Source organism: Bufo bufo, chromosome 2, assembly GCF_905171765.1.
Source record: "Bufo bufo chromosome 2, aBufBuf1.1, whole genome shotgun sequence".
In the NCBI taxonomy this organism is placed as follows: Eukaryota; Metazoa; Chordata; class Amphibia; order Anura; family Bufonidae; genus Bufo; species Bufo bufo.
This window is the reverse complement of record NC_053390.1, coordinates 773,539,277-773,558,206: the sequence shown is the minus strand read 5'-3', so window position 1 is coordinate 773,558,206 and position 18,930 is coordinate 773,539,277. Positions and strand designations below refer to the sequence as shown.

At 43.5% G+C, this 18,930-nt stretch overlaps 1 protein-coding gene across 1 annotated transcript in view; it reads right to left on the bottom strand.

Annotated features, from left to right (window-relative positions):
- SLC2A9 (solute carrier family 2 member 9) overlaps window positions 1-18,930 on the bottom strand; it is a 447,321-nt gene that overhangs the window by 330,186 nt on the left and 98,205 nt on the right. The window contains exon 6 of the mRNA XM_040419103.1: window positions 13,696-13,841. Within this exon, the coding sequence (XP_040275037.1) occupies window positions 13,696-13,841 (146 nt within the window). The remainder of the gene's footprint in view (window positions 1-13,695; window positions 13,842-18,930) is intronic.

Here is an 18,930-nt window from a genome sequence, read left to right as displayed (position 1 = left end):
CTGCAACTTGTGTTCCTCAATTATTACTACAATAAATCGGTGTGCCACCGTTACCGGCACTGGTGTCACAAACTTAAAGGGATCTTGCCACTGGCACATTAAACCTGCAACATTCAGGGCACCTCACCTACCACCTGGCCTGGTCCCTATATACCGAGATTGCCCCAGAGGATCCATGTGCCAGCCTCTCCATCACTGCTGTACGCCTGCCCAGGGTATATAAAATTTGTGAGTACCAAAGACACCCCCGGTTAGTAACTACCCCTGTGACCTCACCATTCGCTCACCTTGCAGGGCTGCGTACTGCACCTCCCCTTTACAAGTGACCCCCACAGCTGTCACCCTTTATTAGTGACCTCCACAGTACCCCGTCTCGTTAACAGTGATTTACACAATAACCTGCCCCCTTAAAAGTGTCCTCCACATTGCTCCGGTCCCTTAAAATGTGACCTCCACAACACCCTGCCCCCTTAACAGTGACCTCTACAGCACCCCGCCCCTTAACACTGAACTCCATAGCAGACCATCCCCTTAACTGTGACCTCCACCGTTCCCTGCTCCCTTAACAGAGACCTCCACAGCGCCCAACCCTTTAACAGTGACCTCCACAGCATCCCGCCCCCTTAACAGTTACCTCCAGAGCAGCCCGCCCCCTTTAACAGTGACCTTCACAGTGGCTGCCCCTTTATTAGTGACCTCCACAGTACCCCATCTCCTTAACATTGATTTACACAACACCCCGTACCCTTAACAGTGGCCTCTACAGCAATCAGCCCCTTAACATTGACCTCCATAGCAGACTGCCCTAGGGTGGGGAGGGCTGGTTTTAGGCCAGACAGTCTGGCTTTCAGACTCCCTGTCCTCTGTCTGGTGCAGGGCCTGGACAGACACGGGGATGTCCTTTTGACCAGCTCATTCTCAGACAGCAGCACTGTGCTGTCTGAGCGTGTGCTGCAGGGACAAAGTCACCCTCCCTCCCACCCCTGCAGCAGACAGAAGTTGATTTTTACCTTCATTTTTTCAATCCCCGTCGGCAGCGGAGTGGGAGAGGGTGTGGCCTAACTTGATTGTGGGCATGGCTTAGCTGGCCTGGGGGCAGAGTTTTTAAGTACATCTTATGAGGGTGGCCTGAATGGCCACCCTACCTGCCCCCTGAACTGTGACCTCCATAGCACTCCGCTCCCTTAACAGTGTCATCCACAGTGCCTTGCCCCTTTTGAAGCTGACCTACAGCAGTGAAGAAAAATGGCTGAGTTGTTATGGAAACCTGGTGTAAAACTGTGTGTATGTGGAGACTTAGGACCTGCGAGCTTCTATTGACTGTGACCAGGTTTCTATTGGCTAATGCATTTTTTGAGAATATCTCACCTGTGTGCCACATTTCGTGATTGTAAATGCAACGGTGCGGATTCCTTTAGCGGACATACATATATACACACATACACATACACTCAGCTTTAGGGGGTTGGGCCCCAAAAATTATTTTCTCTGGTGAGCCCAAGGAACCCCAAAATTACACTAGTGAAACAATATATAAATTGTAATTGTATTTCATTTCCTGCAACATGTGAAAAGTACAATATGTGGGCCGTACAGAAACATTTGTAGACATTTGTCAGATGCTATTACCATGGCTAACAAAAAAAAATATTAAAATATATTTCTGTATTACAGGCCCATGCTAGAAGGTATGTCACATCTAAAAGTCCAGGGTATTGAAAAAGTTATTCCACCTATTAGAAGAGGAGACTTGCATTGCAAAGTTCTCAATAGAGAAGTTTCTTGGATGTTCCGACCTATGGGAGTTGGCCCATCTCAAACATTGGTGGCATATAGCTAGGATAGGTCACCAATGTCTAATAGGGACCCACAGCTATCTCTAGAATGGAGCCTGCAAAGTGAAGGAGAGCGGACTGCACATGCACAGCCACTCTCCATTTAGTTCTATGGGACTGCTATAAATAGCCAAGTGCTGGCTCGGTTATTTCTGTAAGCCCTATAGAAGTGAAAGGAGAGGTGGCCACGTTTGTGCGGTGTGCTTCCCATTCATTTCTATGGGACTTCCAAAAATAGCTGAGCACGCCACTCGTCTGTTTTCAGCACAACCATAGAAATGAATAGAGGATGGCCAAGCATGTACAGTCCGCTCTCTACTTTGAGGGCTCCGTTCTAGAGATAGGTGCTGATTACTACTATTTATTACTACACTGTTGTTTGCTGTGTCATATTAAGAAATTACATTGTGCCTACTTGTATTTCTTTTGACTTAAGGTGGCGAATGCACCTGAAACGTGGAAGTGCCCGCCATTTTCTTCTGCTTCAGTTTTCGTGAAGATCAAATAAAGCCTTTTACATTTTACCTGGAGTTTCGTAGTTTATGGTGGCTTGGTCTGTGTCATAACATTCCATTCTTGGGCTTTATGGCTTTTGGATGCATTCACATGGAGTACACTAGTAGCGAGATAATAACCCTTCAGTTGAAAGTTCATTTATGTGGAGCTTTCTGAGACTCTGCTAAACTCCACACATAGAGTTTGTGTAAGTGTCTTATCCGAAAATCCTTCCTTGGCCTGGTTTAGCCAATCATCTGTATTTATTGACCCAGATACAAATCCAGCAGTTTTGACCTCTGCACATAAGAAGATTCTGCATGCCAGCACCTTTCATCCTTTTATTATTCTTGAAGACTGATAGCTACTGTCAGAATTTTCAGGACTATGGGGCTTCAGGAGCACACTCAACCTGAAACCATGTGGCTTTATTTTCTTTGTACTAAAACTGACGCTCATTTGATAAGCCCTTTGCTTTTACTTTTGTGTTCAAGAATTTCCGTAAGATAAACCTGAGTAGATTCAAAAAGTTTCTGGAAAAGTTTTAGAAAGTTGAAGGCCCAGGGTGTTTTACCAATTTGGCCTTCTTACATCATGCTTTTCTGACACCAGCTACCTAATAGACTTGGATGATGGATGTTAAGTTTTTTGGTGTATCATATTTTTTGGAGGGGGGTGCTTAAGGGGGTATCACTGTGAGGCAGCTAAGAAAACCCTCCAAAGGTCATGCGGCAAGTGTGAAGTCATCACCTCGTGATTAGTGATGACGTCACCGAGCGGCCAGTCAGATCACAAGGTGATGTCATCACGCTTGCTGCTGTTCTTTGGCGGGTTTTCTTCAATCAAGATGGGAGCAGACGGCCTCTCCGTGATCAAGTGGATGAGGTGAGTATAATTTTTTTTTTTCAGCCACCATTTTAGGAAATATTGATGTTACCACGAAGCGCCAGGAAATTCGGCTTTGCAGCCAATCAAAATTTTCCTAATCTTCGGATCGAATTCCGCTTCGCTCACAATACCCCTCACAATATGATGCCTCTTTAATGCCTTCCATTACAATATGAGGCCCCATTAATGTCTCCTCTCACAATATGATGTCCCCTTAGGGCAGGCATGTCCAAACTGCGGCCCTCCAGCTGTTGTAAAACTACAACTCCCAGCATGCCTGGATAGCTTACAGCTATTAGGGCATGCTGGGAGTAGTAGTTTTGCAACAGCTGGAGTGCCGCAGTTTGGACATGCCTGCCTTAGGGACTCGACTCACAGTATGATACTCTCTTCGAATCCCCCATGCAGAATGACACTCTAATAACCTCATAACTGGTCTGCTCAAAGTAGACTGTCCCTTTTTTTTTTTTTACTCCAGATTAACCCCCTGAGCAACTGAATGTAAGTCTCAGATGCCGTGATCAGCATTGTACGCGGCATCTGAGGGGTTAAGTGACGAGGGGTGGCATGATCGCCGTTCCCCGTCATTGCGTCCGCTCCATAAAATGAAAACTGATTTGTGTCCCCCTTTACATTTTTTTTTTGTAGTGGCTCAGAATTTCACCCAGCAGCAAGCAGGTGTTGTTTCCTCCAGATCCTCTCCTTTCTACAAGTGATGATGTCACCGGCATATATAGATACAGGTCTGCATAGTAGTGTTGGGCGCGAATTTTCGAATCGCGAATATTAATCGGGAATATCGGCACTTTGAGAATTCGCGAATATTTAGAATATATATGTATTCAATACACCTATAAACATAGGGCTATAGAAGCGTACGTGGAACATGTGCCACACTACTCCAATATAAACACGCACCACTAAATAATCGAAAATGGAATACTCTTTATTTATACCACAAATAACAAATCATAATAACATCAATGCAGTGGCCGGAGTCTGCACCATCTTGCGGTCTGTACTTTATATTGCTTTGACCTATTATCCACTGCGGCACTTAGCCTGTTATGCAGTCCTTGTACTGTTTTGACATTGTTTAAATGGCCCACAATCACAGGGTGTCATATATTATAGTGGCAAGCTATCATCACTAATATCACAGAAGAAAAATTATAGCTACCAATTTAAAATTTAACTTTTACTAAATGATATTAAAAGAAGCATCATTCCAAATATTCCATGATATTATATTTGTAGGCCAGACTAAAAATGAAGCTAAACCCACCTCTGGCGTTAGGGTAGTAAGAGAATACTTCTTCATTATAGGTAAGAAGGAAATGGCACTTACGATTTGAAGATATCCTTATGAAGTGGATGTGTTATAAGTGCGGGCTGAAGGTCGGATATCCTTAAAGATACCTGGTAACTAGGCCCTTTACTTACCCCTACATGACCCTAAGGTGCTTGCTCACAGTGGGCTGCTTGTTTTAAAGGACAAGGTGAATCGTCCTAAAATTGATGGTAGTGAAATGTCCCGACGCGTTTCCCCAAGTAAAAGAACTTGGTTCGTCAGGGGACTTTATATTCCCATAGCCGAAGGATGGTGGCTAAAGATTCTGGCGGTGACAGAGGCTGATGATATGCAACCCCTTATGTATTAAGGCAGAGTTTTAATAGCGGAATTTGGCGCCAAGTATTTAGTAATGCCCCCTCTGATTCATGGGCGAGTGATGTCTCAGTGGGTGTGTTGTTATACCGGTATTCTCATTGGTGTTAGCACTGGGTGCCACATACGTTACGTACCTGTTGTCCGGCCTCGCTATTTTCTATTACGCCGATGTCCCGATACGTCACATCCGGTCATGTGATCGCAAGGTTTAGAGATCATGTGATCACTACTTCCTATCTGTGGAACGCAAACAGATGCCAGTTCGTGGAACGCATCGCCTGATACTGCTTCTTATTTCCACTCAGATCACTTCGATATTGTAATAATATTATTTTATAACTCATATGGACTAAAAAACTCTGCAAATTGGATATTAATAAAGGAAGTTACGATGGAATAATGATGTTTTCATCGATATTTAGGTTTGATAGAGGGAAATTGATAAGATATATTAGACCATTAGAACCTATTCCGGCTCCGATATAACCTGGATTCCTAGTCTCTATTTTTAATTTTTAATGGATCCCATGTTTATAGTTACATGACTGGAGACTTTACTAAAAAGAAGGGATTTAGATAAAGCATGTGTAGGAGATTTGTTTATTGAGTCCATAGGGGTGGATGGTTCTTAATCTATATATCCACTGGGCTTCTTTTTTCAAGATTCTGTTATCCCAGTCTCCCCCCCTGGGTGACTGTCTGACCACCTCAACAACTTGAAATTTTAATGTTTTGGCATCTCCACTGTGGTGTTCATTTACGTGGCGTGCTATAGGTTTATCCCTTTTATTTCTGATATCGCCCAGATGTTCGCATACCCTTCTTCTAAGTTCCCGTTTGGTTTTCCCAACGTAAACCAGTGGGCAAGTACAGGAACACATATACACCACTCCTTGGGTACGACAGTTGGCGAAGTCATAGTTCTGATACACTCTGCCCGTACTACTGCTAGAGAAGGAGTTAGATTTTAATATGTATGGGCAGCACACACAGTTGTTTCCACATTTGAAGGTTCCTGGAGGTCTGTTTCCAAGCCAGGTGGGATCACTGGGTGGGTTCTGATAATGGCTATGTATTAGCCTATCCCGAAGTGACCTACCACGTCTATAAGTGATGATGGGGGTGGTTGGTAAGAACTCAGCTATATCAGGATCAGAGAGTAAGATCTCCCAGTTATTTTTCAGGATATCTCTTACCCTTTGATTCTGTTTGTCATAGGTGCCAACAATTCTGGTTGTGGTGTCAGTATGGCACTGAGAGACATTCATTCATTTTTAGTCTGGCCTACAAATATAATATCATGGAATATTTGGAATGATGCTTCTTTTAATATCATTTAGTAAAAGTTAAATTTTAAATTGGTAGCTATAATTGTTTAAATGGACCTTAGCCCTAATGACATATCTTTGGTGGATTTGCTACGATATCTTATATGTACAGTCGTGGCCAAAAGTTTTGAGAATTACATAAATATTGGAAATTGGAAAAGTTGCTGCTTAAGTTTTTATAATAGCAATTTGCATATACTCCAGAATGTTATGAAGAGTGATCAGATGAATTGCATAGTCCTTCTTTGCCATGAAAATTAACTTAATCCCAAAAAAACCTTTCCATTGCATTTCATTGCGGTCATTAAAGGACCTGCTGAGATCATTTCAGTAATCGTCTTGTTAACTCAGGTGAGAATGTTGACGAGCACAAGGCTGGAGATCATTATGTCAGGCTTATTGGGTTAAAATGGCAGACTTGACATGTTAAAAGGAGGGTGATGCTTGAAATCATTGTTCTTCCATTGTTAACCATGGTGACCTGCAAATAAACGCGTGCAGCCATCATTGCGTTGCATAAAAATGGCTTCACAGGCAAGGATATTGTGGCTACTAAGATTGCACCTCAATCAACAATTTATAGGATCATCAAGAACTTCAAGGAAAGAGGTTCAATTCTTGTTAAGAAGGCTTCAGGGCGTCCAAGAAAGTCCAGCAAGTGTCAGGATCGTCTCCGAGTCCTAAAGAGGATTCAGCTGCGGGATCGGAGTGCCACCAGTGCAGAGCTTGCTCAGGAATAGCAGCAGGCAGGTGTGAGCGCATCTGCACGCACAGTGAGGCGAAGACTTTTGGAAGATGGCCTGGTGTCAAGAAGGGCAGCAAAGAAGCCACTTCTCTCCAAAATAACATCAGGGACAGATTGATCTTCTGCAGAAAGTATGGTGAATGGACTGCTGAGGACTGGGGAAAAGTCATATTCTCCGATGAAGCCTCTTTCCGATTGCTTGGGACATCTGGAAAAAGGCTTGTCCGGAGAAGAAAAGGTGAGCGCTACCATCAGTCCTGTGTCATGCCATGTCTACTGTGTCAAGCATCCTGAGACCATTCTTGTGTGGGGTTGCTTCTCATCCAAGGGAGTGGGCTCACTCACAATTAGAGATGTCGCGAACATAAAATTTTCCGTTCGCGAACGGCGAACGCAAATTTCTGCAAATGTTCGCGAACCGCCATACAGGGAGTGCAGAATTATTAGGCAAGTTGTATTTTTGAGGATTAATTTTATTATTGAACAACAACCATGTTCTCAATGAACCCAAAAAACTCATTAATATCAAAGCTGAATATTTTTGGAAGTAGTTTTTAGTTTGTTTTTAGTTTTAGCTATTTTAGGGGGATATCTGTGTGTGCAGGTGACTATTACTGTGCATAATTATTAGGCAACTTAACAAAAAACAAATATATACTCATTTCAATTATTTATTTTTACCAGTGAAACCAATATAACATCTCAACATTCACAAATATACATTTCTGACATTCAAAAACAAAACAAAAACTAATCAGTGACCAATATAGCCACCTTTCTTTGCAAGGACACTCAAAAGCCTACCATCCATGGATTCTGTCAGTGTTTTGATCTGTTCACAATCAACATTGCGTGCAGCAGCAACCACAGCCTCCCAGACACTGTTCAGAGAGGTGTACTGTTTTCCCTCCTTGTAAATCTCACATTTGATGATGGACCACAGGTTCTCAATGGGGTTCAGATCAGGTGAACAAGGAGGCCATGTCATTAGATTTTCTTCTTTTATACCCTTTCTTGCCAGCCACGCTGTGGAGTACTTGGACGCGTGTGATGGAGCATTGTCCTGCATGAAAATCATGTTTTTCTTGAAGGATGCAGACTTCTTCCTGTACCACTGCTTGAAGAAGGTGTCTTCCAGAAACTGGCAGTAGGACTGGGAGTTGAGCTTGACTCCATCCTCAACCCGAAAAGGCCCCACAAGCTCATCTTTGATGATACCAGCCCAAACCAGTACTCCACCTCCACCTTGCTGGCGTCTGAGTCGGACTGGAGCTCTCTGCCCTTTACCAATCCAGCCACGGGCCCATCAATCTGGCCCATCAAGACTCACTCTCATTTCATCAGTCCATAAAAACTTAGAAAAATCAGTCTTGAGATATTTCTTGGCCCAGTCTTGACGTTTCAGCTTGTGTGTCTTGTTCAGTGGTGGTCGTCTTTCAGCCTTTCTTACCTTGGCCATGTCTCTGAGTATTGCACACCTTGTGCTTTTGGGCACTCCAGTGATGTTGCAGCTCTGAAATATGGCCAAACTGGTGGCAAGTGGCATCTTGGCAGCTGCACGCTTGACTTTTCTCAGTTCATGGGCAGTTATTTTGCGCCTTGGTTTTTCCACACGCTTCTTGCGACCCTGTTGACTATTTTGAATGAAACGCTTGATTGTTCGATGATCACGCTTCAGAAGCTTTGCAATTTTAAGAGTGCTGCATCCCTCTGCAAGATATCTCACTATTTTTGACTTTTCTGAGCCTGTCAAGTCCTTCTTTTGACCCATTTTGCCAAAGGAAAGGAAGTTGCCTAATAATTATGCACACCTGATATAGGGTGTTGATGTCATTAGACCACACCCCTTCTCATTACAGAGATGCACATCACCTAATATGCTTAATTGGTAGTAGGCTTTCGAGCCTATACAGCTTGGAGTAAGACAACATGCATAAAGAGGATGATGTGGTCAAAATACTCATTTGCCTAATAATTCTGCACACAGTGTAGACTTCAATAGGCAGGCGAATAGTGGCATGCCGGAGGGGGATCCATGGCAAAACTCCCATGGAAAATTACATAGTTGAAGCAGAGTTGGATTTTAATCCATAAAGGGCATAAATCACCTAACAATCCAATTTATTTTTTGAACAACGTGGTTTAAAACATCCAGTGTGTGTATACGATCAGGTATGATGTTGTATTGATCAGGTAGTGTAAGGGTTATGCCCGCTTCACAGACATTGACAGACCAAACTCCCCTTTTAATGCACTGCAAACAACCGCAAACAGTCCATTTGCCCAACCGCAAACTTCCCATTTGCACAAGGTTGGATACCAAGCTAGCCATGTCCCGTCGATGTCATTGAAGGTTTCTTCCTCCACCCAGCCACGTACAACACCAAGGGTCCCCGAAAGGTGAATTTAATTGATTTTTCGAACGGGGAGATGGTTAAAAAAACGCTGTCTCCCTCCCCTTTGTTTGAATCCACGCCACGGTCACTGCGTCTGCACCGTGCAATTTACTCTCACAACCAATATGAGTGCTATTTTCTGTAGTTCTCTCTTCTCATCAGTTTAATCCCTGTTACGTCCCCAATCTGGGGTCCATTTGTTAAATAGATTTTTCGAACGGGGAGATGGTTAAAAAAACGCTGGCTCCCTCCCCTTTGTTTGAATCCACGCCACTGTCACTGCATCTGCGCCGTGCAATTTACTGTCACACCCGATATGAGTGGTATTTTCTGTAGTTCTCTCTTCTCATCAGTTTAATCCCTGTTACGTCCCCAATCTGGGGTCCATTTATTAAATTGAATTTAAGGTATTTGTGAGTGAGTGACACCCTGTAACGGTATGAGTGGTGGGCTAGCCAGTGGCCACAATACAGTCTGTGGGCCAGACACACACTGGCTTGCAACTGGGATTATATCACAGAAAAATATTAAATAGAATTTGTTTTTATCTGCAAGGTATTTGTGAGTGTGTGACACCCTGTAACGGTATGAGTGGAGGCCTAGCCAGTGGCCACAATACAGTCTGTGTGGGCCTGACACACACTGGCTTGCAACTGTGATTAGATCGCAGAAAAATATTAAATATAATTTTTTTTTTTATCTGCGAGGTATTTTCTGTCACACCCTGTATGAATGGTGTGCACACAGTACTGTCTGCGACTGAGCCTGCAGCCTCTCACACACGGGCAGGCAACTGCAATATATATATATATATATATATATATATAAAAGCAGACTGATGTACCAGCCCTGAAAAGGGCTTTTTGGGGTGCTGTCAGGACACTGTCCTTACAGCAGATGAGTCTGTGGACACAGAACACTGCCCTAGCTAACGCTTTCCCTATTGAATCAGCAGCAGCAGCACTGTCCCTCCTCTCACTGAGAATGCAGATTCCGAATAAATCTAAAATGGATGCTGTCCAGGAGGTGGGAGGGTCTGGGAGGGAGGGTCTGCTGCTGATTGGCTGGAATGTGTCTGCTGACTGTGAGGTACAGGGTCAAAATTTACTCAATGATGATGTATAGGGGGCGGACCGAACATCGCATATCTTCGCCCATCGCGGCGAACGCGAACAAGCGATGTTCGCCGGGAACTATTCGCCGGCGAACTATTCGGGCCATCTCTACTCACGATTTTGCCCAAAAACACAGCCATTAATAAAGAATGGTACCAAAACACCCTCCAACAGCAACTTCTTCCAACAATCCAACAACAGTTTGGTGAAGAACAATGCATTTTCCAGCACGATGGAGCACCGTGCCATAAGGCAAAAGTGATAACTAAGTGGCTCGGGGACCAAAACGTTGACATTTTGGGTCCATGGCCAGGAAACTCCCCAGATCTTAATCCCATTGAGAACTTGTGGTCAATCCTCAAGAGGCGGGTGGACAAACAAAAACCCACTAATTCTGACAAACTCCAAGAAGTGATTATGAAAGAATGGGTTGCTATCAGTCAGGAATTGGCCCAGAAGTTGATTGAGAGCATGCCCAGTCGAATTGCAGAGGTCCTGAAAAAGAAGGGCCAACACTGCAAATACTGACTCTTTGCATAAATGTCATGTAATTGTCGATAAAGCCTTTGAAACGTATGAAGTGCGTGTAATTATATTTCACTACATCACAGAAACAACTGAAACAAAGATCTAAAAGCAGTTTAGCAGCAAACTTTGTGAAAACTAATATTTGTGTCATTCTCAAAACTTTTGGCCACGACTGTATGTACTGCTTTTTGGATGCTTGACTCAGTAGCTGCTGCTGCGTAGGATCCCTTTTTTAACCACATTGTTATTATGATTTATTTATGGTATAAATAAAGAGTATTACATTTTCGATTATTTGGTGGTGTGTGTTTATATTGGAGTACAGTGATATATATTCGTAATTTCGAATATTCTAGATTTTTTTTCATCAGTAACCTCCCTTCTTGCTTGTGGGCCAATGAGAAGGCTGCAATGTCGCTGTCAGAGCTTAGCAACATCCCTAGCAACCAATAGGAAAGTTGCCTACCCCTTACTATATAAGAACCTCCCCAGCAGCCATTTTCTACAGTTTTTTTAAGTTCTCAGAGAGACAGCAGTGTCATTGCTGTGCTCTGTGCTTTCCACACTACATTAGATAGATAAGTAGATATCTTATATATACACTGAACAAAAATATAAACGCAGCACTTTTGGTTTTGCTCCCATTTTGCATGAGCTGAACTCAAAGATCTGAAACATTTTCTACATACACAGACCCATTACTCTCAAATATTGTTCACAAATCTGCCTAAATCTGTGTTAGTGAGCACTTCTCATTTGCCGAGATAATCAATCCCACCTCACAGGTGTGGCATATCAAGGTGCTGATTAGACAGCATGAATATTGCACAGGTGTGCCTTAGACTGCCCACAATAAAAGGACACTCTGAAATGTGCCGTTTGATCACACTGCACAATGCCACAGATGGCATGCTGACTGCAGGAATGTCTACCAGAGCTGTTGCCCGTGCAATGAATGTTAATTTCTCTACCATAAGCCGTCTCCAAAGGCATTTCAGAGAATTTGGCAGTACATCCAACCGACCTCACAACCGCAGACCACGTGTAACCACACCAGCCCAGGACCTCTTGCATGTTGGAGAGGAGTTCTGTTTCACGGATGAGTCTCGCTTTTCACTGTTCAGGGCAGATGGCAGACAGCGTGTGTGGCGTCGTGTGGGTGAGCGGTTTGCTGACGTCAACGTTGTGGATCGAGTGGCCCATGGTGGCGGTGGGGTTATGGTATGGGCAGGCGTATGTTATGGACAACAAACACAGGTGCATTTTATTGATGGCATTTTGAATGCACAGAGATACCGTGACGAGATCCTGAGGCCCAGTGTTGTGCCCTTCATCCACGACCATCACCTCATGTTGCAGCATGATAATGCACGGCCCCATATTGCAAGGATTTGTACAGAATTCCTGAAAGCTGAAAACATCCCAGTTCTTGCATGGCCAGCATACTCACCGGACATGTCACTCATTGAGCATGTTTGGGATGCTCTGGATCGGCGTATACAACAGCGTGTTCCAGTTCCTGCCAATATTCTGCAACTTCGTACAGCTATTGAAGAGGAGTGGAGCAACATTCCACAGGCCACAATCAACAACCTGATCAACTCTATGTGATGGAAATGTGTTGCACTGCGTGAGGAAAATGGTGGCCACACCAGATACTGACTGGTTTTCTGACCCCCCTCCCCAGTAAGGCAAAACTGCGCACATTTCAGAGTGGGCTTTTATTGTGGGCAGTCTAAGGCACACCTGTGCAATATTCATGCTGTCTAATCAGCACCTTGATATGCCACACCTGTGAGGTTGGATGGATTATCTCGGCAAAGGAGAAGTGCTCACTAACACAGATTTAGACAGATTTGTGAACAATATTTGAGAGTAATGGGTCTTTTGTGTATGTAGAAAATGTATCAGATCTTTGAGTTCGGCTCATGCAATATTCGAGAAAAACCAAAAGTGTTGCGTTTATATTTTTGTTCAGTGTATATTACACATAGTTAGTGGGAGATAGTCAGTGTAGGTTATATCCTGATATAGTGTAGATGTTGCAGTGCAGTGTGTTAGGTAGTGTGATAGGTTCTGCTGTCCATACATACATGCAGACCTGCTAAAATGTGAAGTTTCACGTATTGTGCCAAAATATTCGCATCATTAGTGCCGATTAGTGCAATCGCGAATATATTGGAGCACTCTAACTGCATATAAAGCCATTTTTAATGTTCTGCCGTGCCAACTATTTTCTCCAGTCTCAGGAAACTTCTAGCAGCTTGGAAAATTTAGCACAGTGACCCACGCCTGTGATTCGCGCGCATTATGCGAACAATACATTGCCAATTTTTCTCAATCAAAAAAATTATCTCAAATTCGTGAATTTGCGAATATATGATGAATATTCGCCCAAATATTCGTGAAATATTGCAAATTCAAATATAGCCCCTGCCGCTCATCACTACTGCATAGGAGCCGTACATATGAAATAATATTTTTAGTAAGACTACAGGTATGTATGTATATCCAACTTGCTTCATTTTCATTTGGAGCAATAAAACAAATGGCTATGAAAGTAGACACGAAGATGAGACATGAAAGAGTGCATCCAGCAAGACAAAGACCATGTGTGGCCATTTAATAATAAGCAAATATGCAGTCAAATGGCTTTAGGTTATATTAGGTTATAGAAGGAATGACCCATTTCTTACCTGTCCAAATATTTCTGGCAAACCCAAGACCTGTCCGGTAAATACTCCAACACAGATCAGTATTGCAGTGATCTGACCCAGAGACCCACGGATTCTCTTCGGTGATATCTCATTCAGATACATTGGGAGGGTACTGAGTGCTATACCTGAAAAAAACGTAAAGATTGCCTCATCAAAGAACTGTACTATGTTATTTAGTAGTTTTATTGTTATGATTGATGCCTGATGGCTGTATTGATCATAGATTAATTTAGTTAAATTGCACTTTCTATGTTTTGCTCTCCCATCTAAAGGAGACATCTTGAGAACTGTGAGTAATTGATTAGTGTTGATCGAGCACCATAGTGCTCGGGGGCTCGGGCTGAACACATCGGGATGCTTGGGTGATCTACCGAGCACCCGAGTATAATGGAAGTCAATGGGAGAACCCGAGCATTAAACCAGACACTCCCTGCTCTGAAGAGGGGATGGTGCCTGGTTCATAGGAAAAGGTCAGAAATTGATGGAAACACCACCAAAATGGTTCGGGAACAGCATGGGGAGGATGTCTGGATGCATTTTGGACTCCCAGGTCGCTGCTGGGAATGATGTTTTCCGAGTAGTACGCCACTTTTACAGACTGACAATAATACGCACAAAACCGAAGATAAAATCAGTTTTAGAGGAAAAACTGTTAGGAAACATTCTTTCCTGTTTATTAACTTGTATATAAACTGCAAGTGCTGCCAAAAATTACAAGGAAGAGGCACTCCGATACAACCTGTATATCACATAAAGGAGGGCCTCATTCACATTGTGGTACAATTGTTCATGTAGTGGGACTCCTACACTCATAAAGCCTATGCACTAAGTGAAAGGGCTGCCAAAAATCACAAGAAACTGGCACTACAATAAACCCTTTGTTACACATAAATGAGGGCATCATACACAGCCTTGAAAAATTATGATTGATGGCCTGCTGGTGACCCTCAAAAACATTTGGAGCAAGGGCCTGCTGGGGACCCTCTAAAACATTATAGGCAAGGGCCTGCTGATCTGACCATTAAAAACATTATAGGCAAGGGCCTGCTGCCGCTTTGGTGACTCTAGATAACCTGGGCCCGATCGCACGTCCCCGTGACAGCGAGGATTAATTCGGATGTCTGCCCTATCAACTTTCGATGTTATTTTCAGAGCGAACCACAGTGACCATGGGTAAGGGGGAATTAGGGTTTGATTCCGCAGAGGGAGCCCGAGAAACAGCTACGGCTACCACATCCAAGCAAGGCAGCATGCGCGCAAATTACCTTATTAGGTATAATTAGATGAGGGCCTGCAGGTGAGCTGACCCTGTAAAAGATTGTAGGTGAGGGCCTGCTGGTGAGCTGACCTTCTAAAAAATTATATGCGAGGGCCTGAAGCTGAGCTGACCCTGTAAAACATTATATGCGAAGAGCATATATGTGAGGGCATTATATGCGACGAATAAGCATGTTGATATGATGGAAGAGGAGGAGGAGAAAAGAAAGATTCAACCATATACCCTTTTTTGTGGTGGAAGGGGTGCATGGGAATACAGTGTATTCAATACTTCATAAAAGCCACATGTAAAGTGCCTTTATGTTCAGCCGCTTTGCTCTGGTGGAGTAGAGAAGTCATGGTTAATCCAGGCCTTGTTCATTTTTATAAGAGTCAACCTGTCCGCATTTTCAGTTATTAGATAGCCACAAGAAAAGAGAAGGCGCTCATGGTAATGGTGAACAAGATACTATTACTTACTCCTAACCAGGGTGAGTGAATGCTGCTCACCTGGCTTGGTTGCACTGTGTGTAGTGCAGCTCTGGTGGAGGAAAAAGGGTTGGGGCCGTCTGGGTTGGTGCTGCCGGATATTGTCCAAGTTGACCATGGGCGGGAGCCAAGCAGCCACTTTGGCGCGTATTATGGTATATGAAAGGGAGCTCGTCTGCACCGGGTTTGTGCGGCGAGTGGATGGACACAAGGCGCAATTCACAACCCAATTGTGGATACAAAGTATTTTTTATTTAGCAAAGACGACGCGTTTCGGGGTACACAGGACCCCTTTATAAAGTCTAGAAAACACAAAGGTTGATACAATAATATGAATAATTAATGAGAGGTTCCTAATAGTTGGAGGGGGGTGGCAAATTATATTTTTTTTATATATGTATATACATAGAAACGGATCAATAAATAGAAGATTAGATTAAAACAAAAAAATATATATAAAAAAATCTATATGCATAAAAAATGAAAATCTTTTGGAGGTGTGTTTGTTATGAGAAATTTCATAAATATGAGCAAGTATAAGTATACGTAATAGCGGGTCAATGTACATAGTTTAAAAAGCAGTGCAATATAATACAAAGGGTCCCCACAATGGGGTGGGCCGTGCTTCTGCGAAATTATATAATTATTTGGACTGGATGAAACAGAACATGATGAAATAAATATATAAATAAATAAATATGTGCATGCTAAATTTTTACTCTAAATTAGCGGAGGGTGCTGTCACCCTTTGTTTGAAAAAAGGACGGTTGATATCGTTATCTAAAAAATACTGTATACAGGTTACTTAGTAGAAGTAGAAACAGAAAATCCTAACCAATACAAAACATCACTAATCACCACCTATAATTCCAACCACGAAACCCTGAGGGGAATTTTGACAAAACACTGGCACAAAATACCTCAAACCTAATATACCACAGAGACCGCGAATCACATTCAGGAAGGCGGTCGCTGAAGAATATCTTGGCCCCGAGCAAACTAAAAAAGAAAAAAACAGCCACGATCAGCAATATCAGTGGGACCCCTGGTCCTGTAGGCAGCTTCAGGTGCGGCCACACCTTATGTAAGTGCTGCCCCAATATCTCTAACAAAATCAGAACCTTCAGGAGCAACAATACTGGCGAGAATTTCCACATCAAAAGTTTCATTAACTGCTCCACATCCTATGTGATATACCTACTGGAATGCGAATGTGGTTTGCAGTATATCGGCAGGACTATCCAGGCCCTAAGGGAGCGCATCAATAAACACCGATCCAACATCACTAAGGGGTACCAAAAACATAGCGTCTCCAGACACTACCTGGCCACCCACAACTAGGATCCCTCTAAGCTATCCATAACCCCTATAGAACATATAGAAGCCCATTGCTCCGGACAGATATAGGACCCTCCAAAGACGTGAAATGTTTTGGATATTCAAACTCCACACACTTGAACCCAATGGACTTAATGAAAGCATGGAGAATCAGTGCTTTTAACTACCCTCGCCCATATATCCCATACCGCTAGGTCCCCTCCGCCCTTCCTTCCTGACCGCCCCCTCTCACCCCTTCCCGACCGCATCTGGCCCCTTATCCGGACATCCAGTCCGACACCATCTCATTCCAGTTCTGTACATTTTCCTGACCGGATCTTGCCCCTTATCCGGACACCCCCCTTATGGCCCCTCATCCGGACATCCAGTCTGACACCATGTCATGCCTATTCTGCACATTTACACCATGAACTCATCATACCTTCAATTATACGTTCGTCCCCACATCCGGGTCCCCCCCCCCTTTTTTTTCATCCATCTTCACCCCTCTCTATATAGCTCCCTTCCTTCTCATCCACCCCATTTACTCAAGCTACATCCATTTGTACTGACAGCTACTCCCACTCACTCCCCTATCCCCCTACCCCCAATCTCTGCAGCGCATCCTCCCATCATCTCATATTTCTTCAGCAAAAAAATCCACATATTATTCACCCTATGACCCACTCCCACCCATGCGACCTTCCTAACAGTCTAACTGATCCTCATGATTCATCATTAGACTCAGCCCTCACGCCAACAGACAGTTCCCATCATATCACAACTATCACCTGACAGCACAAACTCTTATCCCCACCGTCACACCCCATACCACGGCACCGGCAACACATCGCAGCAACAGTTATCGCTGCGCCCACTCCTCCCTCCGTCCAGCCCCCTGTCACTACCCACTACCAGCAACACACACCATCACAACGTCTAGGCAGCGCAGCATCCAACCTATAGGACTGCCCCTCCGACACGCCCCTCCTCCCGCCCACTGTCACCACCCACCACCAGCAGCATACATCGCTCCAACAGCAACAGCCTGACACGCCCCCTCCCCCTAGTCCCGCCTTTAAAACTTCTGGACTGAGCGTGCTTCTTCTCATCGCGGCTGCACGTGCAGAAGCGCTATTACACTAGGACACTCACCGGCCGCATGCCTCAGGTAAGCAGCTGTATTTAACCCTTATGTGCTCGGATTCTTCTGCAGTATCATCAATATTAGCTTCCTTTGCACCATTACCAATATCAGCTTCCCAAAAAATAGCACTTACAGGGACACTCACACCCAATAACATATTCTCACCAAACACAATAACAAACAACATATACCGCAATCCAACCAGCACACCAGTATCCGCCCACCACTTCCAATCTGATACGAACTGACTCAGCACATCATAAGATGCTCTTTTACACACAATGAGACACAAATCAAATTTCAAACATCCAATTGAATATTACTTCATCATTTACCACAGCCGTGCCGACTGCTATTCCCTTGAAAAGGGACTTCAACAGGAGTGCCCCTCAGTAAGCCTACGGTGACAAGGATACAGGTACCGACAATGCACCCTTCTACTAAGTAACCTGTATACAGTATTTTTTAGATAACGATATCAACCGTCCTTTTTTCAAAAAAAGGGTGACAGCACCCTCCGCTAAACTAGAGTAAAAATTGTGCATGCACATATTTATTTATTTATGTATTTATTTAGTCATCCAAAAGCCTCCAAAAGATTTTATCATTTTCTATACATATAGATTTTTTTATATACAGTATATATTTTTTGTTTTAATCTAATCTTCTATTTATTGATCCATTTATATGTATATACATATATAAAAAAAATAATGTTTAGCCACCCCCTGTCACAGCCAGACAGCTGAGTAGCGCTCACAGGAGCTTCTCAGATCCTCCTCCTTGAATTTCTTTGTTTTGGTTTAGTTTCTCATCTTGTTAGTCTATCTCAGCTGTCATGCAGTTGGACTGATCGCTACCCTTTAAGTTCCTCCCCATAATGCAGTAGTGTGCGGCTGATGCAACTTCCTGGAGTGTGTGTGCATGCTGTTCCCAGTTCCCAGTCGTCAGTCGTCATTCGTCTGCAAGATAAGTGCTGTTTATGTATTTATGATTTTGTCTTT